Source organism: Mus musculus, chromosome 8 (assembly GCF_000001635.26).
Source record: "Mus musculus strain C57BL/6J chromosome 8, GRCm38.p6 C57BL/6J".
Lineage (NCBI taxonomy): Eukaryota > Metazoa > Chordata > Mammalia > Rodentia > Muridae > Mus > Mus musculus.
The window spans coordinates 11,393,231-11,411,142 of NC_000074.6; the positions used below are offsets into that span (position 1 = coordinate 11,393,231).

The 17,912-nt window shown below is 50.6% G+C and overlaps 1 protein-coding gene across 1 annotated transcript in view; it reads left to right on the forward strand.

Annotated features, from left to right (window-relative positions):
* Col4a2 (collagen, type IV, alpha 2) overlaps positions 1–17,912 on the forward strand; it is a 136,483-nt gene that overhangs the window by 80,426 nt on the left and 38,145 nt on the right. The window contains exons 5-16 of the mRNA NM_009932.4: positions 5,432–5,566; positions 6,474–6,518; positions 7,918–8,034; positions 8,933–9,004; positions 9,754–9,789; positions 10,112–10,174; positions 11,734–11,769; positions 13,583–13,624; positions 14,822–14,914; positions 15,652–15,687; positions 16,192–16,242; positions 16,825–16,869. Of these exons, the coding sequence (NP_034062.3) occupies positions 5,432–5,566; positions 6,474–6,518; positions 7,918–8,034; positions 8,933–9,004; positions 9,754–9,789; positions 10,112–10,174; positions 11,734–11,769; positions 13,583–13,624; positions 14,822–14,914; positions 15,652–15,687; positions 16,192–16,242; positions 16,825–16,869 (771 nt within the window). The remainder of the gene's footprint in view (positions 1–5,431; positions 5,567–6,473; positions 6,519–7,917; positions 8,035–8,932; positions 9,005–9,753; positions 9,790–10,111; positions 10,175–11,733; positions 11,770–13,582; positions 13,625–14,821; positions 14,915–15,651; positions 15,688–16,191; positions 16,243–16,824; positions 16,870–17,912) is intronic.

Consider the following 17,912-nt stretch of genomic DNA (forward strand, 5'->3'; position numbering starts at 1 on the left):
ATGCTTAAAGCAGCCAGGTTCAGACATTACCGGCCTGAGCTTTCTGGAGGAGGAACACCCAGCATTCCAGAGCCTGCCTCACCCGCGCCTTGGCTGCCCACGATATTTCATTATCTAATCAGATGCTGAGCAGGGTCTGATACTCAGGCCTCCTTCCATGAGCCTGGGTGGTCTCCTTGATGACTTCATCATGAGGGCCCGGGGAGCATTCTGTCTGCTGTGTAGACAGAGAAGCCAAACCCTCTAAGGAGCCAACAATCAGCAGTTCCCCGGGGCAGTGCAGGGCTAAGACAAGACTTTCCTGAATGGCTCCAGGGGACTACAGAACTGAATGGGGCTGGGACAGTAAGGGTGGCAGCCTTCTCTGAAGGGCAGCGCCCCCTCGGTTGAACCTCAGAAACTGTGATGTTACTATAGTGGTCTTCAAAGGGGTTCAGGCTAAGGATGTAGCTCAGTGGCGAAGCTCTTACCTCGCACACGCCAGACTCTGGGCTCAAGCCTCAAAAACCACAAAAAAAAAAAAAAAAAAAAAAAAAAAAAACAGAAGGAAAGTGTTCTAAAAATAGAACTAGGGGTGAATTGGGAGGACTGTGAGTGAGGCAGAGCCAGATATGTGAGCAGCCAGCCATTCGGCAGACGGTTTGTGGAGCAAGAGGTGAGAGCCAGATGCTGGGAACTGCTTAGGAGAGACGATTAAGGGAGCCGGGCCACCAGGCCACCACTGTAGGCTCACAAGTGTCAGGCATCAGCAGGAGGTTTAATAGGAGCCTGACAGGGAGTCCCTCCTCTAGTTCAGGACAGACTTGGCTAGTTTAGAGCCTTTTTATTTTCAGCAGAATTTGGAGGATCAAACTTTTTAATCTTCTCCACTATTTTGTTTGGTGGTGTGTGTGTGTGTGTATGTGTGTGTGTGTGTGTCTAAGAAATTTTTTACAAGCCCAAAGTCTCAGTGTTTTCTTCTACCCGTTTTGCAGGTGGGAGCTGCGGATTGGTTTAGCTTTATTATTTCTCTCTCTCTCATTTGAGTCTGAGCCACTACAAGTGGATGTCCCTGAGTTGGGTCCTGGGAGTAAAAGCTGAATGTCTGCTTCAACGTGTGTGGATTTAATTAATTAACTAATCAATTGTGGGGGAGGGGCTCACGTGTGCCTTTGTGTGTGTATGGAGGTCAGAGGACAACTTTTGGGCATCAGTTCTCTCCCTCCCCCATGTGCGTCCCGGGTCCGGAACTCAGACCATCCATCTTCAGAGCAATCTCCTCTACCAGCTGAGCCATCTCACCAAGCCAGACGCCATTTGCTTTTTAACCACAATCTGTTAAATAGCTTTGGAAAGTAGCTCTCAGTCTCTTGTGTCACGTACTGTTAGGTGGGTACTCTCTCGTTTCCCTTGCAGGTGACATAACACGTCCACACACGTGAACCGTCACCCTCATGAACAGTAGACAGTTCCAAATCCTAGGGCACAGAACACGTGTCCTGGATCCTGAAGGAGCCCTTTCTGCCATCATGGACATCTTGTGAATTCGCCAGTGTATGCCATCAGCTTGCAGAAATTCATTAGGACTTAGGAATTCCCCAGGATCGTCAAGAGTCGTGGTCTACTGCCCTCAGAGGAAGGGAGAGTCTGCAAGGGGCTGGGGAGGGTAGGAGGGTCTGGGGCTGGTGCCCATGAAAGGTGAGGCAGGAAGAGTCGGTTTAGGAAGGAGAGGGGATTTCCTACCATTCATCCTTTGCGTCACTGGGAGTCTATTCTGCTCTACCCGGAAAGGCTGCAGCCAGATTGAACATCCTGGTGTGCAGGGGCCGGTTCTGTCCTTGGGGGTGGGTGTTTGGGCTTATCTGGCCTTTGTCCAAAATGTCCTGTCGCCTCTGCCTGCACACGTTCTGATGACACTTGGCCCCTTTTCCAGATGTAAACTTTTCCAAATTCGGGAGCATTCTCAGGAGCCTGGAATTCTAAGCACACCTCTTACTTAGCCATATAACTTAATAACATTGGCTTTGATTGGCCTTGCCGTCCACCAAAAATGACTTGTGACCAGGTACACACCAGGTGTGACTCCAGAAAGGGAATGATGGGGGGTCAAGCGGACAAATCCCTTATCCCATTTATTCTGTCTTCTAGGGATGTTTAATTAAAGTTAATGTTTAGCTGACATAATGGGGGTGTTTGTTTGTTTGTTTTTGGCTCTGCTTGACTCAATGAGCCAGACCTGTCTCTGAGCTAGAACTTAGTCCTAAGTTTCTTATTTTAAAGATAACTGTCTTCTCCCTTAAGGGCCATGTGGAGGGAAGTGTGGGACATGCTGTTATTCCGACAGCAATGCACACAAGAACCTAGGAATTGTGTGAGACAGAGATTCAGGGTTCCGGAGCCATGCCAGGGACAATGTACTTCTAGTAAATTCAGCATGAAGTTAGAATGATTCCACACGGAGACGCAGAGCGGAAAGAGGTGATCCAGGAGCCAGGCAGGCAGCCCGCAATGCTGGGCTTTTCTGAGCCCAGTTATGGCTCCTCCCGACTGGTACTCAGCATTTTGTCACGCCACAACCGTTGCTGCGTCTAAGCTTCTGGCAGGCCACTTCCTGCAGGTGCACAGTGGAGTGATGGTGTTCACTGTCCCACTCCCTAGGAGGCCCAGCCCTGTGGATAGAACGGGACAGGAGTGGAGGGTGCACACACAACCTTATAGGTCCTTTGAAAAGTGTCCCCAGGTTTGTAACATATATTCTGTGTCCCTGCAGTTTGGATGGGATGGGGGTGTGGGAGGAAGGAGATTTTCAAGGGCATAGCAGGAATTTGAAGAGCGTTGTAGATCTGGGAGTTCGGGGGTTGACATGTAGGCACGTGGAGTGGGCACCTTCTGTTGGGACAGCTTTATTTTTAACCTCTTTACACACAAGGAGAGGAAGAGATGGAAATAAGTGTTCTGAGCTGGACCTTTCCACACAGGACAGCAGTGGCTGATTAGCACAAAGGGAAACCCTCCTCACCTGTGTGTGCAGCTGCTCCTGGAACTCCACAGAGCACTTCCCCGCCGGGCAGGACATCCTGGGGAAAGCCCCAGCCTGCCTGCCGATCCAAACATACCTCCCAAGAGCACAGTGAGGCCGTGTGCCAACGCCTAGTTATCCCACAAGGCAGGGTTCAGCCTAGCAACAGGAGCTCCAGCCCCAGAGGTCAGGGGTCAGAACCCACATTCTCCCCAGACACACACACACACCGAGAAACGCAGCCTGGTCCATCATCAACTGTTCAAAATTGACAAGATTGGCTAGAGACACCGAAGAAGAAAGAACGTGTTAGCTAGGGTGAAGCAAAATTGGGGCATTTCTGGTAGGGCTGTGAACTGATCCAGCCACTGAGGGAAAAGTTTGGTCAGAAACTTAAATGTGTAATTGTCTGAGATCCACTGAGTCCTGGGAATTGGTACCAGAAACCTAGGAGGAACTCAGGCGGCAGTTTGATACACGTGCTGACAGCAAGACTGTTTGTTTATTTATTTATTCATCATTACACAAGTGGGCCAGTGAGATGGCTCAGCAAGGGGAGGTGATTGAAGTGAAACTAGGAGACCTGAGTTTGATACCCCAGGACCCATATGTAAAGATAAAAAGGGAGAACTAACCCCACTAAGTCCAGATCTCCAGATGTGTGCTATGGCACACATGCCCAGGTACACACATACATACGTGTAAATAAACAACCAAAAGGTAGAGCCACTCAAATATGCCCACTGGCTGATGAAAGGACAGACTGCAGTATATCCATACAGTGGAATAGTATTCAGCCATGAACATGAAGGACTGGTCTGTGCCACAACATAAACGAGCCCCCAAGGCATTACGCTGAGTGAAAGAAGCCAGACTCAAAAGGTCTCACACCTGTCATGTGATTTCATTTCTACTGATTTATAGAAGAGGGAACCAAAGAGACAGAGGCCAGTGGGTGGTGGGGTTGCCAGAGGCTGGGGAGAAAGGGGACTGCTTGCTGGGTCTGGATTTCCTTCTGAGGCCACGAGAGTATTTTGGATCTAGATAAAGGTGAGGATTGTGCAAACCTGTGAGTTCAGGGAACACACTGGGTTGTGCAAGGCGAAGAGATGACAGGAAGCTCCAGAGGAAACAAGACTAGAGTTCACACCTAACTTAGACGCCCCATCCAAGAAGTGCGGGTTAAAGGTCTGCTGACAGCGGAGAAAACTGAGCTCATGGAGTCGTCTGTGTCGGCCTGCCAATAGGGTTTGAACGTGCGGGATAAGGACAGCCTCACAAGCAGGTTCTGTGGTAGCCAGGAACTGTTTTCCTCAGTTCTAGAATGATTATCCCCACTGACACACTTGCAGGCTGCAAACAGTAAAGATGCCACTGTAAGGAGTAACACCCCCCCAGGGGTCACAGTAAACACTGGCAGGGGTTGGCCTCCACATGGCGGATCCCAGGAAAGCTAGATCCTAGCAGCGCCACAAACTAAAACAAGACAAACGTGACCAGAAGACACCCATAGAAGTCGGAGCCAAAACATGTTCTTTTCCCAAGCACACAAGCAGCAACTAAGCCACAGAGCTTCAGGGACAGCTTCAGGATGTCCCTGAGTCTACCCCGACAGTGCCACTGTCCTCGTAGCAAACCACACGGTGGGACCGGCCTCGTGTTTGTAATAGTCTTCGAGGAGGCTGAGATGCATAAACCCCACCCCTACTCACCATGCTCAGCCTGCCCCACCCTGGCTGGGCATTTGCTAGTGTGGAAAGGCTGGAAGATGAAACTCAGAGACCACTGCAGACTCTCCTTGGGTTGAGGAGGTAGGGTGCCTGAGCTCTGGGGTAGGTCTCTGAATCTCCCCCATCAGTCTCTGTCTTCAATGAGTCGGGCTCTTCCATCCACAGACCCGTGGCTCCTACAAGGACCAGTAGAGGAGAGATATGAACAGCTTTGAGTAAGGTCTTTGGTATCTTTTCATTATTGGTTATTTCATAAGCACATGTCCTCAGAGCTCATCCCCACTGGAGCACGTGCCTGTGCTTTCTGTTTAAGGGTGAGTGATATTCCATTGTATGGATGTGCTTTGTCTTGTGTAGCACCCGTATGCCTTATATTAGGGAAATCGCTGGGAGCATTTCACACTGAAGAGACTTTCAGAAGCCAAGCAAAGCTGACACTCAACTGCAAGGTGACGTTGGGTCGCTCACCACCAACCTCACGTGGCACACCCTCTCATTTTCACACTGAAGCTGTTTCCCCTCAAGATCTCTGATGTCATTCCGTAGCCAGCAGCAGTCCCTCCGTGGTGGCCCTGGTAGAAGATGGTCATTTCCATAACGTTCCTAAGGATTGTGGAGAGTGGGGAGAGTCGTTTGGAAAGTGACTGACTGAGAACGTGTGCCTGTCTTCCTCTGTGATCCTGAACATGTGTTGTTCCCACAGGGTCAGCCAGGGGCAGTGGGCCCCCAGGGGTACAATGGCCCCCCAGGGTTGCAAGGATTCCCAGGACTACAGGGCCGCAAAGGAGACAAGGGCGAACGGGGAGTTCCTGGACCAACTGGACCAAAAGGAGATGTGGTACGGGTCATGGCTAGGGTCCTCTGCTCTGGGTAGGCACTGAAGGTCCTGGCTGGGGTCCTCTGCTGTGGGTGGGCCCTGGGGCCCTGGCTGGGGTCCTCTGCTGTGGGTGGGCCCTGGCGCCCTGGCTGGGGTCATGGCTAGGGTCCTCTGCTGTGGGTGAGCACAAGGGGTCATGGCTGGAGTCCTCTGCTCTGGGTGGGCACAAGGGGTCATGGCTGGGGTCCTCTGCTGTGAGTGGGCCCTGGGGCCCTGGCTGAGGTCCTCTGCTGTGGGTAGACACTGGAGATCCTGGCTGGGGTCCTCTGCTGTGGGTGGGCACTGGAGATCTTGGCTGGGGTCCTCTGCTGTGGGTGGGCACAAGGGGTCCTAGCTGGAGTCATGTGCTGTGGGTGGGCACAGGGGTCATAGCTGGGGTCCTCTGCTGTGGGTGAGCACTGGAGATCCTGGCTGGGGTCCTCTGCTGTGGGTGGGCACAAGGGGTCCTGGCTGGGGTCCTCTGCTGTGGGTGGGCACAAGGGGTCCTGGCTGGGGTCCTCTGCTGTGGGTGGGCACTTGGAGATCCTGGCTGGGGTCCTCTGCTGTGGGTGGGCACAAGGAGTCATGGCTGGGGTCCTCTGCTGTGGGTGGGCACTGGAGGTCCTGGCTGGGGTCCTCTGCTGTGGGTGGGCACAGGGGTCATGGCTGGGGTCCTCTGCTGTGGGTGGGCACTGGAGGTCCTGGCTGGGGTCCTCTGCTGAGGGTGGGCACAGGGGTTATGGCTGGGGTCCTCTGCTGTGCGTGGGCACTGGAGGTCCTGGCTGGGGTCCTCTGCTGTGGGTGGGCACTGGAGGTCCTGGCTGGGGTCCTCCTTCTGTGGGTGGGCACTGGGCCTTCTGTTTTTGTTAATTGTTCTGACTCTTCACAGGGAGCGAGAGGCGTCTCTGGATTCCCCGGTGCAGATGGAATTCCTGTAAGTGTTTGGGAAGATGAGAAGGTTAAACATTGTGTGTGTTCCAAGCAATGCATTTATAACTTAAAGAAACCTTTGAAAGGAGCCGGCTTCCCTTTGTCTATGGCATCACGGGGGCGGGGGGTGTTCAGTGCACTCTCTCTCCTCCTGGATTCTCGACAAACAATGGACAAAGCATTTCCTTCCTGGAGGTTCCTATAGGCAGGGCTCCAGAACTGAATCTACTTTGCTAAAGTTGAGCCTTGTTAACCGTCAGGAGGATAGAGCATGCCTCACAGATGCTCTGTGAAGAGCAGGTCTTGAGAGTTCATTTGCCACATGGGACAATCTGAATATAAAATGGCCCAGCAAGTGCCAGAATAGAACGAAGGCCACTTCTGCAGCTTCTGCAGCTGCCCAGACTCTTTGTAGTAGCTGGGCATAAGGGAGTCAAAAAGAGAGTTATAGACAGGGTGTGGTTCATGCTTGTCTCCCAGCACTTGGGGGGGCGGGGGGGTTAAAACAAGAGGATTGTCATGAGTTCAAGGCCAGCCAGAGAGAGAGAGAGAGAGAGAGCATGGCTTGTTCATGAGAAAATCTCAAAATGCAATAAAAGTGTTTTTATAAGCTAGTTTACTTTAACTTCTTGTGGGAGGGAAAAAAGCGCCTGACTCACAGGGCTCAGCCAACAGATTCCCAGGCGGCTTCCTGGCCAGACCTGAGCACAGGGGGTGAGTGTGTCGATCACATGTCCTGCCAGCCTCATTCATCTAAGGCTGTGGTAGAGGCGTGGACCCTATGAACCTCACCCGTGTTCACAGATGTCTGTCACACCGGCACGCCTCTTCTCTCTTACTGTGCACACACAAAGAGGGAGACTTGTCCCCAGCTTCACGAGTAGGGCTAGCTAAGTACCAGGAACAAGATCCAGGGAAGGAAAGTCTGCTCTTTACCTCCTGACCAATAAGTCCTGAAGGAAGTGGAGCAGAAAGAAAGCAGCCATGCTCAGCAGAACATGAGCCCAGCATAGCCAGGTCCTCGGCGTCACCCGTAGAGTGGGCTCCACTGCAGCCTGGAAGAAAGAAGTAACAGCCTCATTACGTGGGATCTGAAGAAAAGGGCAGAGTGAAGAATCCATGCGTTTTCAGAGATAAACAAATCATAAAAACATTTTCCACACACAGCCTGAGACTAAACTGCCCATTTTTTTAACTACTTCTTGGAACTCTTGCGTTACCCAGCCTGGAACTCGCTTAAGATACATCTTTGCTTGTTTAGTCATTCATTCCTTCCTTCGTCCATTTTGAGTTGTCTTTTCCTTGGATTTGTGCTGGGGGTGTGGCTTTTGAGAACATTTCCCACTGTTTTGTGGGTCAATTACGTGAAAACTCGACTGTTCACACACCATTCTGCTTCCCAGGGGCATCCAGGGCAAGGCGGACCCCGAGGAAGGCCAGGCTACGATGGTTGCAACGGAACCAGGGGAGACGCGGGTCCACAGGGGCCCTCTGGATCTGGGGGCTTCCCTGGCCTCCCTGTGAGTATATTCATGGTGTGGTGGTCTGCTTAGCCTGGAAGTCTGAGTGAAGGGCATGTGTCAGTGTGACTGAGCCAAGTATAATGTGACCTTGACTCCACTTCCCAGGTTCAGCCCAGGAGGGCCACCTGCCAGGCCTTGTCCTTGTTATCATAGCTGTGAAAGCTGCTTTGCCTGCCCACTTTTTCCACTGAATGTCCTGGATTCAAGCACTCTTGACTGTTAGGTGGAAGAGAAGAGTGACTTGGTGTTATGTTCTCACCCACTGTCTTCTAAGGAACACGCCATCTCCTCCTCTATGCTAAGTCAAGTAACAGTGGATGGTTTAATGATACAACTAAAACTTGAATCTTGTCCCAGTGGCTATTAGGCACTGAGGAGTTATATTATGGGATTCCTGGGGACCCAGAAGGAGGTCGGATTCTCCAGCATCTACCAACAGGCAGATACACAACAGAAATACGTTTTTAATAGGGGAGGCTTCCTGCGGTTGTTCACTTTGTGACCCCATTCTTAGGATTTTTGCAAAGAATTCTGCTCATTCAGAAGTGTATTTGCAAATTCAGGTTAGGCTAACATTTTGGTTAAGCCTTTGTTTTCTGAAAACACGCTGAGGTGTTTACCCTTCACTGAGTTGGTGTCTCTGGCTAACGGCTTCCACCTCCACCTTGTAGCGCCTGTGCACGCCCTCCCCCCCCCCCCCGCCATCTCATTTTTACGTGGCTCCATACTCGTGGTTGTACCTTAAGGAAATTAGTACTGGAGGTGCCTATGTAACCCATGGGGACACTGGGCACAGTGGACAGAAGCCGATGGCCATCTGTGGTCATCATGGCCATGCTGGAAGATAATGGGTTCTTCTGTGTTTTTCTTTCTTATGGTATATCTGCTAATTTAGGGGCCCCAAGGACCCAAGGGGCAGAAAGGCGAGCCTTACGCACTCTCTAAAGAAGACCGTGACAAATACCGGGTATGTTTGCCATAGGTGGGAGGCAGAACTCGGTCATCCCATGTAAACTGTAACAAAGCCAGTTAGAAATTAACTCCAGTGACTTAAGAAGCAATGCAGGGAAGGAATTTACAGATTCACAGGGGTAACAAGGCTGTGATTAACTTGGGATCATCATATTTCTGTGTGGGGGTGTGCACAGTCTCCCCTTGTTCTCAGTGTCTCAGACCAAATACCTCAGTCTGCCAGGGCTTGTGCATGCCATGCTTGTTTGCCACAGAGGGGAATGAATCCAAAGATGCTCAAAGCCAGTCAACTCTTAGGGAATCAGGAGATGCCTCAGTCAGCACAAGGCTTGCCGTGCAAATATAAGGCCTGAGTTAAAGTCCCAAAACTGTGTAAAAGAGCTGGGCAGTGCCCTATACTCAGTCCCAGCACTGAGGAGGTAGAGACAGGCAGGTCCCTGGGTTCAATAGCCATCCAGAGTTGCCTACTGAGGAAGCTCCAGACTAATGAGAGCTGTCTCAAAAAACAGTTTGGGTGTCTCCTGAGGAATAACATCTGATATTGACTTCTGCCCTCACATGCACCTGCATGAACTCACACACACACACACACACACACACACACACACACACACGCGCATACAACATACACAACACATGCACACACAACACACACATGCATACAACATACACAACACATGCATACAACACACACACAACACACACTAGTAATTCTTAATTTAACCCTTGTTTCCTCTCAACCAGGGTGAACCTGGAGAGCCTGGCCTGGTTGGCTACCAGGTGAGTACCATTTTCATTAGGGAATTCCATGCAGAACTTTAAAAACATCTGGAGTAGGGAGGGGGCTGGAGAGATGGCTCGGAGGTTAAGAGCACTGACTGTTCTTTCAGAGGTCCTATGTTCAATTCCCAGAAACCACATGGTGGCTCATAACCATCTGTAATGGGATCTGATGCCCTCTTCTGGTGTATCTGAGGATAGTGACAGTTTACTCACATATATAAAACAAACAAATAAATAATAATAAATTAAAAATATATATCTGGAGGTGACACCCCCAGTCTGTCTGTCCTCAAGTCATGTTCTCATTGTCTGTCCACAGGGACCTCCTGGCCGCCCAGGGCCCATAGGACAGATGGGTCCCATGGGAGCACCTGGAAGACCGGTAAGTCCCTGCACCCATAACAGCTCACCTGTGGACATTTCTCTTCCACCCACTGAGTGCCACGGAGCAACAGGCTAGTTCTGGCTAGGGCCCCTCCCATCATGTACAGCTCTTCAGGCTCCATATTAACTATGGGGCTGGCCCATCATCCCTAGACAAAGCCTACCAAATGCTCCACTAGGTCAGTAAGAAAGAAACGGACTCTTTCTGGACCAGGCCATGTGCAACAGGTGCATCCCACCTGGGCCATAGCCACTGTAGAAAGGGACACATTAAATGTCACGTATAGAGTCCCTGAGTGGAGGCCACAGGTCATCCCTCCCTCCCAACATCATGACACGGAAAAGTGTGGTGGGCTTGAGCAGGATGAGGGAAAGCTCGCCAGAGAGGAGAAGGAGCCATTCTCAGCAGTGAGACAAATAGCCTTCCATGACACACAGAGAGTCCAGCTCCAGGTGAGCGACCGTCTCCCAGAACTCGCTCTCAGGGTGTGTGCTCACAGCCCGAGAGGAGCACACGCAATTTCCTCCAGACCATAATAGTCTGTTGTAGTAATGATTCTCATCCTTTCAAAACTCTTGTGCAATGAGAAAGCCCTTCTGTCACAACACTGTGGCAGGCTCACCCAAGACAGGATGACAGCGGGGCGGGATGCATACTGTTCTCCCTGGGAGTGGCTGGTTCACTAATATAGCAATAGCTGTGTGGCTTAGGGTTTTCCTCTAAATAGAGTGCAGAGGGGCTGGGAAGGTTGCTCAGTCAGGGACGTGCTTGCTGTGTAAGCTCGAAGACCTGAGGCCCATCCCCAGCACCATGCAAAAAAGCCGAATATGGCATCACACGCCTGTAGTCACTGAGCTGGGGAGGTGGAGACAGCAGGATCCCTGAAACTTGCTGATCAGCCAGACTAGCTGAATTAGCAAGTAGCAGGGTTAGTGTGACACCCTGTCTCACAAAAATTAGGCAGAGTATGATCGAAAGATTGAGGAAGACCACTGGCCCTCACACATGCCCACACAAACATGCCACACGCATGCACACACACACACACACACATGCACACACTTCCACAGAAAAGTATACAATATCCAAAGAAGTACAGTTCAGAGAACCTTAGAATGCACATAGGCAGCTGCTCACTCTATGGAACCGACCTATAGATCTGTTCTGCTCATGAGCATTTGCAAATCCACCACCAAAATGTACCAGTGTCCTATGGGAGTGTCCAGGGAGAGCAGAGGAGTCTGGCTGTGGTCACAGGGCCTGGGACCTCACAAAGCTTAGGAACAGGCACATCAGGGACACGGGTAAAGTCACAAGCCCAAAACACACAAGCAAACCAGGAACAGCTGTGGGTAGAGAGAATCCCATCCCAAGGGCACTGACCCCGCCTTCCTCTTGGCTTTTCATCCCCCCAAGACACATGTGGGGAAGCTCTGACCATGCTGGCCTAAGTGGACATCAGTGATTTTCCCAGGACCTCCAAGCAGATGTCATCTGAGAGCTGGGAGCGGGGGCAGGGGGAAGTCCAGCTTATGCATGTCTTTGTATCTCTGCAGGGACCACCGGGACCCCCTGGACCCAAGGGACAACCAGTAAGTCAGTGGGGAAGAGGGTGGGGAGGGCTCTTTGATGATTATGTCTGCATTCTTTGACCAGAGAACAACTTGGCTGACAAGTGTTTCTGGTGTAGATTACGCTAAGAACTATTGTGTAGTCTAAGACTTGATTCTTAGGAAGAGACTCAGTGGTGTGTCTGAAAACCCATCCCAAGCCCAGTGTGGGGATGCTGTTTGTAGCCCCATAACGTCACTGTGACTATGTGCAAATCACACCGGTGAGCCACAGTGGCAGATGCGCAGCTGGGCAGTCTAGGGCAACTCCTATTTAACTGCAGAAGCCGTTTTCCAGGCTGGAAACAGGGGACACTGTGTTTGTTTGTGGGGAATGGGAGAGCCTCGTCCTAGCTGGATACAGTGAGACTCAGAACCTAAGGTCAGCACTAGGGACATGTCCAGTGCTACTGAGTCAGGATAGAGAGCAGAGCCACACCACTTCCATGACAGGGTACTTGTTACTTTAGTGAAGCACCAACCATGGAGTCTGAGAGCAGAGCCAAGTTTGTCATAACCTGGGAAAGGCGGACAGCTGTCCAGGCTCGGTAATGTTGATGAGGAAAATATCTGATCAGAGATCCTGGGATCCAGCAGGAAGCTTGGAAGAACCTTGCACTGCTCCATATCCAGATGCAGGTCTTCCAGTTCCCACGCCTGCCTCATATGCGGTCCCATTTCTGTGACCCCCGGTGACCTTGGCTGCCACCCACCTCCATACCCCTTAGGCTTCCCTCCCCTCCAACAGAGTTTCCAGCTGGAGCTAGAACTTGAGGAGGCTCCTGGATACCCCCCACATTCACCCCCATCAGACAGCCCTAAGCATTGTGGGAAGGGCCTACAGCCAAGGACAGCGGAAGCCGGCAGAGCTGCAGGGCCAAGGAAGCAGTGGCCCAGCCCAGGCTCTGGCCTCAGATCTCCGCTGGCTGCTGCAAATACAAACAGCCCCCCTCACCCTGGGCCAAATCACTTCCTGGCAACTCCGACAAGCATCTATGAGCAGGCATGCTGTAGGGACTCACACAGCCGCCATGCTGTGCTGTGCTTTGATTTCAGCTCCAAGCCAGGTGGCGAGGGAAAGCAGAATTTAATTAAAGGTTTTGCTTTTATTTTTTTTATTTTTTCAAGAGATATCTAAGCATTGGAGGAGGCAGATAGTAGACTGCAGAGAGAAGCTGAAGGAGTCCTGTGTGATGCCTGCTCTGCTCGCTGTAGCAATAGAGACCCTGGGAAAGAGCATGAGGGCAAAGGAAAGAGCGCCGTGTGAACATGTGGGGTGGCTCCTCACATCGATGGTCTCAGACGGTCGGGAGGGCTAACTCCAGCCCGGCTGCTCCCTGGAGGAACTGTTAGATAAACACTGGCTGAGACACAGGCCTGACTTTGCCTGAGAAAACAATCCAAACAGCCACATAAATATGAAATGCAGTCAGTGTTAAGTCCCCTAAAATCATTAAGGAAAAAAAAGTTTACATGAAGTTAGGGTGGTTTTTATCAAAATGAGATGACCTCTAGATAGAGAGTCTGGGCCATTATCTGGGCTGTGAAAGAGCCCAGAGCCTGTAGAAGAGCTCTAGCCCTCCCTTGGATGGCCAAGTGCTAATGTGACAGGTGACAGCACCCTTTCAGCTCTCCGCTCGCCCCTCGGGCCTCCCGTAGGCAGAGGACCAGGAGAGGCACTTGGCTCCTGAAGTTGAGAGAGGACGTGGCTTGGTCTCTTTTCTTCTAAAAACTACTTTGGTTTCACTGTGATTCTTGATTCTTCCAAACTCATACACACCATCTCTGTTTCCAGGGCAACCGAGGGCTCGGTTTTTACGGACAGAAGGGTGAAAAGGTAAGGAGACCGATGACAGGAACCAGTGAGCATCGCTGCTCAGGGTGACCTGAGAACACAGTTTACATACAACCATGGTCAAATGCCAAGTCACCCACACCCCAGGGACAATGGTGGATTAGGGAAGACAAAACTGTGAACAGTCTAGGTGGGCAGAGATCCCAACAGGGACCTGTGACTTCCACCCATCTTCAGGACTGGGGAGTGGAGATGTCCCCTAAGAATGCCTTCTAACATGTGGGACCCAGAGAAGATTAAAGGGCTCAGCTGAAGCGTAAGCTGGAACCAGCTCAGGGAACAGACCACATGGCTGCCCTGGCTGAATTCACTAAGGGGGAAAAGATAAAGAACAAAACACATAAAGATGTGAAGTCCCCTACAATGAAATATCCCACAGTAATTAGGTCAAATAATGGGAGGGAGGGCCTGGGGAGAGGTCACTGGTGCGAGGGAATGGTCTCATGGAAGACTGTGGAGGTGAACTTACAGTCATCCACAAGAAGGCATTATTACTCAGATACTGATAAACACTCGGAAGCCTTCATGGGTCCTGTGATCTCAGTCTTTGAACATGCTACTCAATGCCCAGAACACATGGAGACCTTCGGGAGATGCCCCGGCACTTAGTCTGCTGCCGTGCCTGCCACATGGTGGCTGAGCTCAAACTTAGAGTGTTGTTTACTGGTAGAAACAGCAAAAGAAACATCAGTTGGAATCTCCTGTGTTTATCAGTTTCTGAGAGAGAAAGGTCGTGAGTAGGGCATGGGGCCGGCCATTGCTACTCATGTGGGCCAGTGTCTGCTGCTACAGACACAACCGCAGTGAAAGTCTCCTCAAGATATTTAGTCTAGCCTTGGCTCGTTAGAGTACACAGTGCCTTTTGCTTCTGGTGACCCCAGCAAAGCCCAAATCTATCAAATCTTTTGTAGCCTGCAGAAGCAGGTACAGTGTGGGATCATTGGTGGCCTCTGACCTTGACATACTAATTCTTAACAGTTGACAACGGGGAAGGTGGTTCACATCATGTTAGTCTGCCATTATTTCAGTGTGGTTATTTTATTGTTGTGATACAAAGTAGCCATGCAAAGCCAAACCAAACCAAACCAAACCAAACAGTGCCTGTGGTAAGACTGGGCTGACCCTCAAGTTCTGTGCCCTCCTGATTCAAAACTGTCACTTTTGCTGAACACTCTGCAGGGTGACATAGGACAGCCAGGACCCAACGGGATCCCATCTGACATCACACTTGTTGGGCCCACAACATCAACGATCCACCCGGATCTGTACAAGGTAAAGGGATGGTCATTTCCAGTTGACCTAGGAGAAGGAGGGGGCAAAGGTCACTTTCTTCATTTTTATGCAAACAGTTGCATCCCAAGACAGGAAAGAGCTCACTGCCAATTTGGTATCCATGGGAGAGAACCAGATCAGATTTGCACAAGCTTCTGGGGGGGACTGGACAGTTTCTGTCAGCCAGAAGGAGGTGCTTGCGAGCTGCTGAGTCCTGAGTATTAACAGCAAAGATGGGCCAAAGGCCTGCCAGTCCAAAATACCGTGAAGAAATTCTATACTGCTTTTAAAGCTACTTTGGCTTGAGGTGTTAGTATGTTCCAACTGCCTTTTCCTACGAAGACCTTATTTGACTGAGTGTGGTCACTGGGGGTCCTCTGGGCTGGGTCCTCCCACACTGGGACACATGTGGGCACTCGCATCCATCTCCATGAATACTCAGAAGTGCCTGCGCCCTGTGGCTGGTGCAAATAACTAGCTGCTCAGATGGAAAAGAGGAAGGCTCCCAGGTCGGGCACGTCACAAATCGCCTTCTGAAAATTCTAGAAAGACAGTCCCTGTTTGCATTTGAGACTCAAAGCTGCAGCATTCAGAAGTTATTGATTACCAGGAATTCATCAAGATTGTTTGATAGTTCATCAAATACATTCTTGCCTCGTAGCCTAAGACAGGATCGATGTTTATGTACTGCCGATGTCAAAGACTAGAGCGTTTCTTACTCCGTGTATTCTTCACAGGGTGAAAAAGGAGACGAAGGAGAGCAAGGGATACCCGTAAGTTCAACGACGACTCCTTCCCTCCCTCCTGCGATCGCCCCCTCTTCGGGGCTCCTGTTGGAACGATGGGGTGTGCTCTGGTCTCAACCCTTGTGTTCTTGTACACTTCTCTATGTGAGGAGGCATCATGGTTACACCGTGCATTTGATTTAATCACGTGGATACTTAGCATTATCTGAAGCTGTAAGTGGGGAGTTGAGGGGGCTGGGACGGAGTCAGGATGGCCTCTGCTCTGGGCCCGGAGGTCACTGCCATCTTGTTTATCCAGTTTGACTAAGCTTCCTAGTTCTTCCTCACTGTAGTGGTGACTGCGGCATCCCAGGTAAAGGTGATCAGCTCTGTGCTCTCTCTACCCCCATCCCGTCACTAAGGGGCCTAGGAAGGCTGCAGACTGGCCAGTGCTACCCCCATCCCGTCACTAAGGGGCCTAGGAAGGCTGCAGACTGGCCAGTGGTGAGGTCAGCTCCAGGCGCCTCTCACACTCTGGTTTCTCTCTCCTAGGGCGTAATCTCAAAAGGCGAGGAAGGCATCATGGGGTTCCCAGGAATACGGGTGAGCCACGTATTTTATAACCATGTTTGTCTGACTGGTTGGCTTTTTGCTTTTTAAACAGATTTTCTGTTTTTAGATCAGTCTGTAGGTTTACAAAAAAGCTGAGCAAAAATGTTGAGATTTCCATGGTCCTACCCTGGGCACAGCCAGCCAGTTAGGTATCCACCACCAGGGATATCTCTCAGATGTGTTTGCTACAACCCATGAACCCATGTTCCCCTGGTGCTGAAGTTTTTAAAACACTGTGCCTGCCCAGGAGGTTCCTCCTGGTTTGAGGCCTGACTAATCTTTGTAACAATCTGAGGAAAGTATCTAAGATGCAAGTTCATTTCTGGACACCCAAAGAGTCCGATAAAAACGTCTCTCATGGGGAGGCTCATCTGTAAAAGGAAGGTGTCATCTTCAGAGCCATGAGCGTCAACAGCCACCTCGGCACTTGGGGCTGGATTTGGCTACCTGGGGTTGAATGTGGCCGCCTGCCCCTGCTCTTCCAAACCTTGAAAGCACAAGGCTGCTTGACTGTTGTTGGAACTTGGTTGCCTGCCCTAAATCTTTATTGCTTGTGTTTTCTGTTCAACACAGGGTTTTCCTGGCCTTGATGGAGAAAAAGGAGTCGTAGGACAGAAAGTAAGTCTAATCCGCGAAATGTTCTGGGACTGAAACCTTGTATATATAACCAGTGGATCTCAGAAAGCAGCACTTGTCCCCAAAGCTCACGTGGGGTGTCCCCTGCATCCACAGGCTCATGACTGATTGTTCCAACTGTCAGAGACCTTAGTGGAGCATTAACCTCTGTCTCAGCTTCCCTCGCCCATCTGTTGCTTTCTCCACAGAACCCATCCCAGGTCTCTGCCACTAGGTTCCCCGCCCTGGGCCTCACACCCTGTCATTGTCACTAAAAGGTTGTCAGTGGGTGACTGAGGTTCCTCCTCTATTTCTTAGAGATCTACACATACTTTGATACTTGCTTGTGTTTAATAATAACCCAGTTGCTTTTCTCCTGTGGTCTGGCAAAGAAAAAGAAACTGTGTATGAAAAAAACTTTTTACAGGTCCAGACAAGATTCAGCAACAACTAAATACCAGCTGAAGCAGAAAGCACACGAAGAAATGCTTTTATCTAATTAATCACTAATTAACTAACTCACAACATTCATTGTATGCATGAATTCAGCCAATCTACTGCAGAGTCCAGCACCGTCCTGTCACCCACAGTGGACAGTCCTGGGGTCTGGCTTTAGATCTGTGCAAGCCTCCAGGGTCATGTGACCTAGCATGCTCATGACTTGAACTTGACAACGAAGGAATTCTGAGCAAATTTTTGCCATACTGTCCTGAATTTCATCCAATGGGCGAGATGTAGGGGTTATCACACTTCAATATATACACACCCAAACATGTCAGGAAGCCACAGGGTTGCAGTACACACATGCACCAAATTTACTCACCCCAGGATACAGCCATGGCTCCAGTCAGCACCAGAGTGCTCACACAGGGTGCTCAGGGCTCATGTTTCCACCAGGCTGTCCTGTCAGGTACGCCAAAAGCAGCCTCAAAACCCTAGATTCCCCTGAGCCCTGCTCAGATCGCCACAGCAAGTAGCCACATGACACTGAAGAGCCCAGAGGCTGAACTAAGACAGAGAAGCTATGTGGCTGTTTTGGGATAGCA